Source organism: Schistocerca gregaria, chromosome 7 (genome assembly GCF_023897955.1).
Source record: "Schistocerca gregaria isolate iqSchGreg1 chromosome 7, iqSchGreg1.2, whole genome shotgun sequence".
Classification (NCBI taxonomy): domain Eukaryota; kingdom Metazoa; phylum Arthropoda; class Insecta; order Orthoptera; family Acrididae; genus Schistocerca; species Schistocerca gregaria.
In genome coordinates this window covers 399,160,119-399,173,615 of record NC_064926.1, presented here as the reverse complement: position 1 = coordinate 399,173,615, position 13,497 = coordinate 399,160,119, and the positions used below count along the sequence as shown (strand labels likewise).

The following is a 13,497-nucleotide window of genomic DNA, read 5'->3' as shown; positions in this document are numbered from 1 at the left end:
CTCATCAACATCATGGTCATGAGAACAGTAGGACAAACTTAATTTAAAAAAGAAGGTAGGTAACTTAAATGGCCTTTTTCATGTAATCGCCTCATCATTGACTTCGAATCATTTAGGGATACCATATAAATTTAAATAAAATTGGCTGGATACAGATTTACAATCTGCTCCTTCCAAATGCCAGTCCACCTTGCTTGGTTTGGATTTGGAGTGGACACAACCTCTCTTCCCAAACTACTGCCTGTGTATGTTACCTTTGCATCTAAATTTTTCTTCATTCTGACAACTAAAGAATTTCAGTTTTGAAGTCTGTATTTGAAACTATGTTTTTCATAATTATGTACTTGGAACCACTGCTATAAATGTTACTGTTTCCCAAAGGTACTACAGGTATTCCTCCTAAACTTTAAATACTTTTTGCAGCCTTCTGTTGCTTTAATTTTAACTATATATACATATATCTGCTGGGAAAAGAAGTGTTGTATGGCAAGGAGACAGATGCAATCATATCAGTTACAAGAAGCCTTAGAGATAAAGCTGTACAACATTCACAGTAAATCTGGTAAAAAATAAAAGTGTCCAGCCTTACCTGTTGCTGCGATATATTTTTCGCAGCTTGTGATCTAGCTTTTGTTCATGTTCTTTCAGTTCTGACTCAGAAGAGAACTGTACTTTGCATAAGAAGCAATCTAGTTCTTTAATATCGGGTGCAATTTCTTTCTTGGCCTTGAAAGCAAACTGTTGCTGCACAAGTTTCTGAAGTTTCGGCTTTGCCAAATTGGCATCAGGATGCTTCTGCAGCACTTCTAAGTAAACAGAAACAAAAGAAAACTGATACAATTACTTCTGACAATGCACCAATCATAAAACACAAATCACTATTTATTAAGTATTTCTCTCTTTTATTTTGTCAAGAGCTGCATGGATTATAATATTTGCAACTATACTACAATACTACACCATCTTTTATGATGGCATAGGAACAGAAACAATGCAATATTTCAAAGATTTGTTCTACACCTACAATAAGACATAAGTAAATAAGCAAATACATGAAATATTATTCTCTGTAGCAAGCAAGACAGCCCTCCAATCCTTGAGCAATTCATTAAATTCGAACTGCAGAGAAAATTAATGTGCATCCTACATAATCTGTATTACTTTAAATTCTAGCAATGCATGCATAGCAAGTTGGTGTATTTTGTACATCGTGTCATGATGTACTAAAAGATATGAAATTAAAAGATTATCGTGTTGAGTGTGGTGCAAGAGTTAAAATTTGAGAATGCACTAAATCTTGATTGTGGTGCCCATTGGTAAATTTTGTCTCTGTTTTCTAAAACAATGTTGTACATTAAAGATATGAATCTGATTTGAAGAACTATGTGATGAGAAGTTTAACAAGTTGTTGTTGCGGTCTTCAGTCCTGAGACTGGTTTGATGCAGCTCTCCAAGCTACTATATCCTGTGCAAGCTTCTTCATCTCCCAGTACCCACTGCAACATACATCCTTCTGTATCTGCTTACCAACACTGCCCTCCAATACCAAATTGGTGATCCCTTGATGCCTCAGAATATGTCCTACCAACTGATCCCTTCTTCTGGTCAAGTTGTGCCACAAACTTCTCTTCTCCCCAATCCTATTCAATACCTCCTCATTAGTTATGTGATCTACCCATCTAATCTTCAGCATTCTTCTGTAGCACCACATTTCGAAAGCTTCTATTCTCTTCTTGTCCAAACTATTTATCGTCTATGTTTCACTTCCATACATGGCTACACTCCATACAAATACTTTCAGAAATGACTTCCTGACTCTTAAATCTATACTCGACTTTAACAAATTTCTCTTCTTCAGAAACGATTTCTTGCCATTGCCAGTCTACATTTTATATCCTCTCTACTTCAACCATCATCAGTTATTTTGCTCCCCAAATAGCAGAACTCCTTTACTACCTTAAGTGTCTCATTTCCTAATATAATTCCCTCAGCATCACCCGATTTAATTCGACTACATTCCAATATCGTCATTTTGCTTTTGTTGATGTTCATCTTATATCCTCCTTTCAAAACACTATCCATTCCGTTCAACTGCTCTTCCAAGTCCTTTGCTGTCTCTGACAGAATTACAATGTCATCGGCGAACCTCAAAATTTTTATTTCTTCTCCATGGATTTTAATACCTACCCCGAATTTTTCTTTCGTTTCCTTCACTGCTTGCTTAATATACAGAATGAATAACATCGGGGAGAGACTACAACCCTGTCTCACTCCCTTCCCAACCACTGCTTCCCTTTCATGTCCCTCTACTCTTATAACTGCCATCTGGTTTCTGTACAAATTGTAAATAGCCTTTCGCTCCCTGTATTTTACCCCTGCCACCTTCAGAATTCGAAAGGGAGGATTCCAGTCAACATTTAACAAGTATTGTGTTTGTATTCAAGAGAAACACCAAACAAATCATGTTTAGCTTTGTGTGAGTTTAAAATTTGTAATGGTTTATTAAATACATTTATAGTGGGGATTAATGGATGTTTGTTTTGTGTGGTATGAAATAGCATTACAACACTTTTGTCTGTATTAACATCAAGATTGTAACTGGCGAACCATTCTGCAATGTGTAAATGGAATTTTGTACTTCATATCAAATAACAACCACATGGGAAAAGCTACAAATAAAATGAAACAATGAGGCCCATTGTGAGTAGAGAAATTGGCAAAACATTGGAAAAGATTGTAACATTAATCTGCTTGAAAATGAAGACAAACTTACTGGCCCAAGCAGAATAGCTTATGTATTTAATGTACATTTCACAGAAAGAACAAATAATCTGATACAAAAATAGCACACAATCATGGAAACAGAGACGAGGTAAAAATGTATTTACATGAGAACCAATCTTTTTGTGTCCAACAGATGAAAAGGAAATACCTAATAATATAAAGGAATTAAAATCAGAATTTTCTTTAGGCACTGACTGTTCCTCATCACATATTATAAACATGTGCAGCAGTATTGACTAAGACCTTAACTCATCTTTGCAACACTTCATTGTGAAGTGTTTATTGTTTTTTTTTCCTTTTTGCAGAAAAATTAAAAATGATGAAGGCAAGGCCTCTGTTCATGAAGGGAGACCAGACAGATGAAAAGAACTACAGACCAATATTTCAGCTGTCTAGTTTTTTTTTAAATACTGGAAGAAGTATTTTACAGATTCATTCACAGAGAAAATTAATTTTGGATCACGTACACAACATGGATTCAGAAAACACAACTCGATAGAACCTGCAATTTATAATTTTTTTAAAGAAATCCTGACTGCATTAGACTGCAAGAAATGTGTATCAGTAATATTTCTGAACTTCACAAAAGCTTTTTATGTGATAGATTACAACTTCATCCTTCAAAAATTGGAATTGTAGGAATTAGGGAGTTGGCACGTGAATCAGTGGCATTACACCTGAAAAGCACGGAGTATCAGAATCAGAATTTCATTGTCTCATAAATACATGTTAAATCATAGATTCAGTGTACAGGAGAATCATCAAGTTAATATCTATAATAGATTGTGCATGGAAAACAACACTTACTAGAAGTATAAAATACATGAACATACTCAATATTAATTTTTACCCTCCTCAAATGGTCAGATCATCATTAAAAAATTCATCGATAGTGTAATAGCATTTTTGTACCAGGGTCCTACATAATTTTCTTTTTACTGAATCAGTTGCAATCTCTTAAAAAATTGTCTTTTTTTAACTTATAATATGTTTTCATCAGGTGAACAAGGTGGGTGTGGAATGACTTCCCGACAGAACTACTGTATAGTGTTTTTTGCTACCCAGACCCCTCACATGCGGCAACCTGGCGTAAGATCCAAAACTGGAACAAAAGGAGTTTGGATTGAGAATGAAAATAGAAGATGAAACTAATGTAAAAGAATTATGCTTACAAGAATTTCATGTTTTTGCATCAAGAATTTGCTATCTTTTCATATATACTCTCCTCTAGTGACCCTGAAGTAAGACATGGATCCACTTTAAAGAAGTTGGTCTCAAAAACTAAGGAAGATTAAGTGATTTACAAAAAGAAGAATAAAACATTAATTTCATTTGGACTTCAATCCTGCAACATTTACTCAAGAACAAATTCATTATGATTTGGGTTATCAAAATTATTTTGTTACATGTGAAAGACAATTGAAGAGTGCAAACAGTGTTATTATGCATGAGCACTTTATGTCAGTGAGCAAAAATAGGTAACTGCATAAAGTAAAAGAAACTGAAGACTTTGTGATAACTTCAAGTGAAAAATATAAACGATTATTGGATTTTACACCTCACCTTGCGGATTAAGAAATAAATTGACATCAATATTGATAAAACTGTGACTATATGGTAAGATTTGCCAAATATAACATTAACACCACAGAAGAACAAATGATAATTGAAACTGATATAAATGTTTATTTACTGCATTATAATGTTATTACATTCTACATACTTGAACTGAGAAAAATTTTCAAATATTTATTATCGTCTACAAACAATAAGCCTGTGAACTTTGCTTGACAACATTAATCAACCAGTTGCTGCCAAGTAAATCAACAAGAAGACAAATTTGCCATTTGACATTACCACACAACTCTTGGCAGTATACAGCAAATGCAAAGAAGAATTTAAATATATTGAAGCATTCATAAACCATTCTTCAGGAGAATTTAATCACAAGTTGCACATGAAGCCAAATGCAGGAGATTCATATGAAACACACGCTCATCAAACATTAACTGAATGTGCAAGAAGATTAGTTCAAAAAGCCAGTGGCAGAGTATGCAGCAACCGCAGCCTACCAAATTTAACAATGATTGACAGCCTGCAATTTGCAATAAATTGCTTCTACATGACATGACCAGGTGACGCAATCAGCAGTTCTTATACATCAAATACACTACGAGCAACAAGTAATCATTTACCACAATATAGCAACGGCAACCAGAGGCAAATGACAACTGCACATGATGGCACACACAATAGGTGCTTTGCATAAAAAATCCTAGTTGATCTAACTTGATTAAAATGTTGTGTGTTCTGGTCCTTTCAGATACAATAGTGTAAAGTGATTTCTTAATTAGAATTAATGTTGTCAGCTGATTAAGTGAACTGGTTAAGTGAATACCCAATTATAAATTTGTATTGTTAAACAATACTTACTTCATTACCGAAATATACAAAGAGAAGAAACCCAAATAATTTACTATTAGTAACATTTTACTATGTCAATCTTGACTTTTTACTTTCATGCTCATTAGGAAATTGATGTAATGGCTTTCCCAGCTGAAAATATTACTTTAGAAAGAATTATGCACATGGTTGCAAAGCTACCAAGAGAATTAAAGCAGGTGATTCAAGCCTATCAACAAAAATGCATAACACATTTTCTAGTTTTAATGATATCTTGTGTGATTTTGGTTTTCACTTCAATACAATAATATATGAACCAGAAAAAAAACAATATACACTTATCAAAAAAACAGCAACATGGAAAAATAATTAATATACAGTAATGACATTTTAGAAATACATTTGTCAGGTAACACATTTAAGCAATTAACACTGCAAGATCACGTTAAGCAGTTAACGTTGCAAGATTACAGGTTAATGTAAGCATGAGATAAGCCATTGGAAAAGAGAAACACTGGTACATTAATAACTGGTGTAGTCACCAGAATGTTGAATGCAAGCATGCAAAGGTGTATGCATTGTGTTTATAGCTGCTGGATGCCAGTTTGTGGATGGAGTTGCATACCTGTTGCACTTGCACTAGTCAGTACAGGGATAGCTAATTAGCTATCTGGTTATGGATGAATCTGGGGTTGTCGTCTGATGATGTGATATATGTGCTCAATTGGAGACAGGTTTGGTGAACAAGCAGGCCAAGATAACATGACAACTTGCAGGGCACGTTGAGCTATAACAGTGATATGTGGGCAAGCTCCATCCAGTTGGAAAATGCCCCCTGGAATACTGTTAATGAATGGCAGCACAACAGGTGAATCACCAGATTGATGTACACATTTGTAGTCAATGTGTATGGGAGAACCATAAGAGTGGTCCTGCCGTCATACAAAACTGCACCCCAGACCATAATGCCCGGTGTAGGCCCAGTGTGTCTAGCAGACAGACAGGATGGTTGTAGGCCCTCAACTGGCCTCCACTCGGCAATCAATGGCACCAAGGAAAAACCAGCTTTTATCATAAAACACAACAGACCTCCACCCTGCCCTCCAGTGAACACTCTAATAGTTCATTGAGTCATTGTGGTGCAAACTGGTGCTCAAGTTGCTGGCAGATGCAGTATTATATGCCAGAGCCATACACCATGGATGATGGCCTTCCCTCTTGATAGTGTCACATGACCATCCATAGCCCGGTCTTGTTGCGAATGTACAGTCTTGTGACCACTACTGCCGGCAATCATGTACAGTGGCTACATTCCTGCCAACCCTTTCTGCAATAACACAGAAGGAGCATCCAGTTTCTCATAGCCCTATGACACAACCTCATTCAAGCTCAGTGAAGTAAATAATGCTATATTTGTCACCTTTCAGCATTCTTAACTAACATCACTACATCAAATCTCAAAGGTAACTAAGGCTCATGCTTTATAGTAAGCCTGATCTGCATGCTCATAGTGGTGTTACTAGCACCATTCCCATGTGTCTGGTATAAAATACGAATAGTTATCACCTTCCAGTTGTAGAAACATACCTACCAACTTTTGTTTAAGTGGCACAGCTCCTTAATGCTGCACACTGAATTTTTTTCTGTCAGTGAATTTAGGAAAAAGCAAGGTACAATATTTTGATGATGATTTAGATTTAGTGGAAGAAATGGCCAACAATGACAATGAAGATTCTGATACTATTATAACATTCTGATACTATTATTTCAGTGCAGTAAGTTCCAGTAAATATAGAAGAAACAATAGAAATGGAAGGTATCTTACAGTATGTTACAGCTAAGATTGTAGAAACTGTTAGAGGGATTAAAATGAAAGGGAGCTACAAATGGTGGAACTACAAGCTATTGCGGTATCCTCTAGTAGTGGGGAAACTCCTCAAAAGAACAAATCTATAGAAGATAAATCATTTTCTTCTATTATCACAGTAAGTTAACACATTCAGTTACTACTGACAAAATGTTACCTTCTCTTACTTTCATCTGTTATTGCTGAAGATTTGTTACCTTCAGTTGTTACTGAGAACAGTATTAGCTCCTGTTTGTATTAGGATTTTAGCATCTTTTTAAATACCTAGTATTTACTGTCTTCAATTATTACTGACAATTTATTTATTATTGCTAATAACTTACTGACAATAATAGCTACCAGCAGATTACTATGTTCCTTTATTGCTAAGATGCTATTACTGAAGGTTTGCTACCTGTTACTATGAATGATATGTATCCAGTACTATTGCACTAGTTGAGGTTGGTACTTCATTAAATAATGATAGATATAAAGACAAGAAATCTATTTACCTAGGAGTGGCAGATGAACACATAAATAAAGGTACAGAAATTTGTAAACTCTTGGCACCAGTGGCTCTTTCTTCTGGCAGAAGGGTTGAAGGGGATGGAAGAGGGGTTCAGGAAAAGGACTGACGAGGTTGAGGAAACAGAGATAGTTCGGAAGGTGCTCAGAATCCAGGCTCAGAGGATATTTACCCAATGGGATGAGAAGGAAACTGACATAATGGTTCTCACAGCTGGAAATATTTCTTTAGAAATACTTATGCTGATGTTTGCAAAGAAATCATCGCAGTTAATGCAGGTCACTCCGGTATGTTAAGTCTCTCCTGACCTGTGGTTCTGGGCAACTTTTCTCAACTCTCTGCATTTCCTAAACCTCACCATTCCTTTTCCTTCACCCAGCTTCCTTCGTCTTCAACATGTCTGCCAGAATAAGGAGGCCCTAGCTCCAAAAGCTTGCAAATTTCTACACCTTTATATGTGTGTTCTCCTGCTGCTGCTTCGTTAGTAGATATTTTATCTATTCAGTTCCATTATGTTTCAAAAATTGATTATTTTCATTGATAGAAAGAAAGTGTGTTGCTACACAGTGTACAAATATTAATACAGTAGAGTGTCGATTATCCGAATTAATTGGGGGGGGGGGGGGGGGGGACTGGGTGTTCGGAAAACTGGTTTGCTCAGATATTCGAACTGTATATGTTTATTCGGCAAAAAGAAGTACAGCACAGTAAATTTATTCATAAAAAATGGCATCACTTTTAGTATTACAAAAAAACATACAAATAAAACTTCAGTAGGAATATATAGTATGTGGCACAGTTTATTAAACTCTTTTGTGTAAACCACTTGCAAACAGCATCATCTAGATCTGTGTTAGTGGCGAGCTTCATAGTTTTACGGCTTGTTGATCCATCAGTAGAATCAAGCATAGCTATAAAATTTGCTATGCTTGTCTTTTGTTTTTTAATATTCGTAATTGTCAACTTCCCCACCTTGCACTAATTGGATAAAGTGGTTGCAGATTCACCTTCTTCTAATCTTTTAATAATCTCGTACTTGTCCTTCATAGAAAGGACAACACGTTTACGTTTAAGAATTTTGTATCCTCAAGTTCACTTCTTCACGCAGCAGCACACAAGTGGTCGTAACAGAGAACAGAAGGTGACTGTTTGCACCGTGAGAAGCTCTTCTTGGGGATGCACAATCCTTCAAACTGCGCGGATCGGCACGCCTCAGCTCTAAGTTGGCACAGCTGTTGCTGTTGCTGTGATGTTGCTGTGAACAGCTTTGATACTGCCACTACTTTCACTGCCAGTGCCAAGCTGACAGAAGTGTGCTGATTGTTGAAACACAGTGACTGGCGGCTTAGCCGGTCAGCAGCGCCTTGTGAAGGCCCCATTAGAAGATATGTTCCACCAGTAGTGGCCCATTGTGCCGACTACTGTGGGAAACTTGGTTTGGAAGTGAGGGGGATGATGGACGGTAGAGTAGGAGAGTAACAGGTGCAAGCGAGTACATGGTTCGGTTAAGCAGTCATTCGGTTGACCAACGTTTGGATAATCGACGCTCTACTGTACTCACTTCATCCTGGATTGTGTTATAGGTGAAGTAAGCAAACAGTTAAATTATTTATATTTTGGACACAAGAAGCGTGTGCTCCACAAGAGAAAATATTATTATTTTAAGATTGAGATTAGAACTGTAAAGACAACAGTGATGACATCCTCATACCATTAATCACTCCTGATTCTCCCAACTTTCAGGCTAAGTTTCCCATTCTAGTCACAAGACAGTTCCCTCAACCTCTGACCATTACTCCACCCCCTATGACAAGGCTGTTGGCAGAACAAGGATGAAGCCTTATACCAGAAGTCTTCAGCCATCACTATTGATGTATTTTATTCAAAATTTAAGCAATGGTTGTGATTGAATCCACTGGGATTATGATACAAGTATCATACTTGCTACTCATTATTTAGATATTGTGGTCTTCAAGGGAATTGCTAGCTGGACAGTCTATGTGTGGAAGGACCTCCACCAAGTAGTTCCTGTTTTCTTCCTGGAAAAGGAATCTGTGGCTTTGAAAAAAAAAACGAGTAATGTCACAATTTTTTATGTCTTTCAGTCAAATGTAATGGAAATTGTTTCTCCCAAAAGAATATATGATATTATTTGGTAGCAGGCATAGAGTAAAAGGAGCAGAAGGCTATTTAAAACTTGTACAGAAACCAGAACTGCAGGTGTAAGAGTTGGGACATGAAAGGGAAGTACTCCTTCAGAAATGATTGATACCGAGTTGTAACATATTCTTCACGTTATTCAATCCATAAATTAAAAGGAAATCAAAGAGAAATTAGGAAACAGAATTAAAATTCTGGGGGTACACATACAAACTCTCGGATTTGCCAATGGCATTGTAATCCTGTCAGAAGTGGCAAATGACTTGGAAGAGCAGATGAAGAGAATAGATAGAATTTTGAAAAGAGTTTATACACTGAAAATCAACAAAGGCAAAACAGGTACTCAAATTAAATCGGATGATGGTGACTGAATTAGATTAGGAAATGAGACACTGAAAGTAGTAAATGAGTTTTGCTATGTGGGCAGCAAAATTACTGATGATGGCCAAGGTAGAAGGATTTAAAACACAGATAGACAACAGCAATAAAAGTGTTTCTGAAGAAGAGAAATTTGTTAACAGCGAATATAGATTAAAGTGTTAAAATGTATTTTCTGGAGGCATCTGTATGGAGTGTAACCCTGTATGGAAGTGAAACATGGACGACAAATAGTTCCCACGAGAGAAGAACAGAAGGTTTTGAAGTAAGGTGCTATAGATTATTGCTGAATATTTGGAATATAACAACCAATGAAGAGGTATTACATCAAACTAGTGAGAAAAGACTAAATAATACAGCACAATGCGTCTTAAACAAAGAGCTGAAAGTACACAACCTGATGCATCAAGGAACAGTAAGTTTGGTTACAGAAGGAAGTGTGGAGGGCAAAAACTATAAAAACTGAGAGGCTTGTACAATACAGAGTAAAATGGAGAGCTGCTTCAAGCAAGTGTTCAGATTGCTGACCACAACGCCAATAACTACACTCAGAATGTAGTCATACATTACTTTGTACCAGTGTGTACATTAGCTCTTTATTTTCTAATATAAGCATTCACTTATTCTCCCTTAGTTTGACAATTAGCAACATATTATATTTTTGGATGCTTCGTTTGATATTTCACATCTTTCAGGGGAATAATAAAGTGAGAGACAAAAGTAGGGAAACCCTTAGAGTAGTCGTTTATGATAAAAGTTACCGTCTGAATTTTTCTTCAACAATGTTTCCATATGGTTTCTATGGAAATGCATTGTCTCTTGGTTGCGTTTTTCTATCTTCTTAAGTAGTCTCACATAGTTCAGTGCAGCTAGCAGATTTGAAGTATGAGCACGAACAGGATACTTCTGCTTGTAGTCTTCTTCGAATATTCTCTTGAAATTTTCTTTTTCAATACAAAAATTTGTATCCATATAGCCTTTCTTGCACAGAAATAGCACATAATGTTCTGCAACTGCAACAACTGCAAAAGAAACGGAGCAAAAATCAATCTACATAACAAAAGCATAAGTTTCATCACACTATAGCAAAAATTTATCTTTGTGAGCTCTTTACCTACATAGAAACCAAAAGGTAGGTGTATTAATGAAAATCTATCTTTTATATCTAAAAACAAAGATTCTGTAACTTACTAAACGAAAGTCACCACAGAACCATGGGATATGTTTGTGTGTGCGAGTGTATACCAGTCCCTTTTTTCCCCCAAGGTAAGTCTTTCCGCTCCCGGGATTGGAATGGCTCCTTACCCTCTCCCTTAAAACCCACATCCTTTCATCTTTCCCTCTCCTTCCCTCTTTCCTGATGAAGCAACCATGGGTTGTGAAAGCTTGAAATTTGTATGTGTGTATTTGTGTTTGTTATTGTCTCTACCAACGTACCAACGCTTTCGTTTGGTAAGTTACAGAATCTTTGTTTTTAGATATATTTTTCTGACGTGGAATGTTTCCCTCTATTATATTCAAAATCTCTTTTCATTTAGGAAAGTAATAGACAGCAATTAATACCGAAAATACATCAGAATACTTCAGTGATGTTGGGGAAGACAGAGTTCATGTTAAGTGCAACACATGTGTATGCCTGATAAGCAAGAAGATGGAAAATATTGACACTGAGCCATGAAATAATGAGTTCCATGCATTTCTTGCCTGTAACTTCTTTGCAATGGTATAAGGTTAAGTGAAATGAAGACTGCTCTACAAGCAATAATTAAAACACTACCACAATTCAGTCATCATTCAATTCAATTCAGTTTCTTTATTTACCTATTGACAATATGCCCTTTGAATCAAAAAGAAAGAACAGATTCTAATTGTTTATTACAGACAAGCTATAAAAGATAGAAACACATTTTGCATGTCACTGGATAGAGGAAGGTTCAATGTTTTGACACAGCTGCGCTGTTGTTTGTTTGTAGCAATATGGTGACTACAACACAAGAGAAATCATTATATGAGCTCAAATTTGCACTAAGTCAATTCACTGTTCATTTCTTTTGTCCTATGAGGTCATGAGACCTCACACCTTGTGAATTTTGTCTAAGAAGATACATAAAAGATGGAATCTTAGTCCCACCTATGGCAGTTACTCTTACAGAACAGAGAAATCGAATTGATGGAGCTGTTGAGTCAATCAACAGGGACCTGCTGATTCGTGTGCTGAATGAAATGGACTACCATTTCAATGTTTCTCAAGCAATGCATGGCACTCATGGTGAGTATATGGTATAGTGTCTAGGCAAAAATAAAGACTTTGAACCTTCCTCTATCCAGTTATATGTGCAATGTGTTTCTATCTTTCAGTCTGTCTGTAATAAACAACTGAAATCTGCTCTTTCTTTTTGAATCACCCTGCCCATTGTATAGGTGCAGACAATTCACAGTCAGAACTAGTTACAATAACATTTCTTATATTAATGTTGTTTACAATCTTACATAAAAATACAGTCACCTTATTTCAGTATAAGTAAACAATTTCATTGTTTCATAATATTCAGATATTCTTCACAGTTATAAAAGCTATGCATTATTAAAAATTGTTTTAACTCTACTCTCAATTTTTGAAATTCTTTTATTTTCTATATTGTAGAAGACAATGCACTAAAACATATTTTGGTTGATAATGTACACTTTTTGTGGGTGGCTGTACAAAAGTCATCTCTGTTTATTGTTTTGTAGTTATGAATCTGACTGTTCAATGTTGAAAATTCCTTATGAGTTTTCAGAAGGGACATGAATTCATAAATGTGTACGCCAGGAAGAGTCGTCATTTTAACTTCTTTAAATATATTCCTGCATCGCTCTCTACAGTGAAATCCTTTGATTATTCCAACAGCCCTTTTTCTAAGTTTGAAAGTTTGTTTTGCCATACCTGTATTTCCTCAGAATATCACACCATATCTAAGTGAGTTGTTCATACAAGCTTAATAGGTACACAACAATGGTTCAATGCTGCAACAGTCAATTTGTTACTGAAAACTTCTAGATGCTTCTCCCATCTCAAGTGCCCATCCTCCCATATACCTAGAAATTTTGTGGATGGAGCTTGTGCAATAGCATAGTTACCTGACTCAGCTTTTATGCTGCTTCTAGCTTTACTTTTAATATTACTGAAATTCATCCATACAGTTTTTTCCTTATTCTGACAAAAGCATTATACCTAAACCATTTTCCTGCCTCATTTATTCTCTTAAGAGACATTCTGCTGTAGGTCATCCTCTGCGCATCCTTTTATAAAAATGCATGTGTCATCAGCAAACAACAACATGTCTGCAGCACTCAGATGGTTTGGCAAATTATATACACATAAAAGCAAGAACAGAGCGACTAATATGGAAACAATGGG

The 13,497-nt window shown here is 36.0% G+C and overlaps 1 protein-coding gene across 4 annotated transcripts in view; it reads right to left on the bottom strand.

Moving 5' to 3' along the window:
* LOC126282195 (putative helicase MOV-10) overlaps positions 1–13,497 on the bottom strand; it is a 294,822-nt gene that overhangs the window by 214,697 nt on the left and 66,628 nt on the right. For all 4 annotated transcript variants that reach the window (XM_049981725.1, XM_049981728.1, XM_049981726.1 and 1 more), the window contains 2 exons: positions 10,859–11,119; positions 590–806 (listed from right to left, as the gene is read on the bottom strand). In XM_049981725.1, coding sequence (XP_049837682.1) covers positions 590–806; positions 10,859–11,119 — 478 coding nt within the window. The remainder of the gene's footprint in view (positions 1–589; positions 807–10,858; positions 11,120–13,497) is intronic.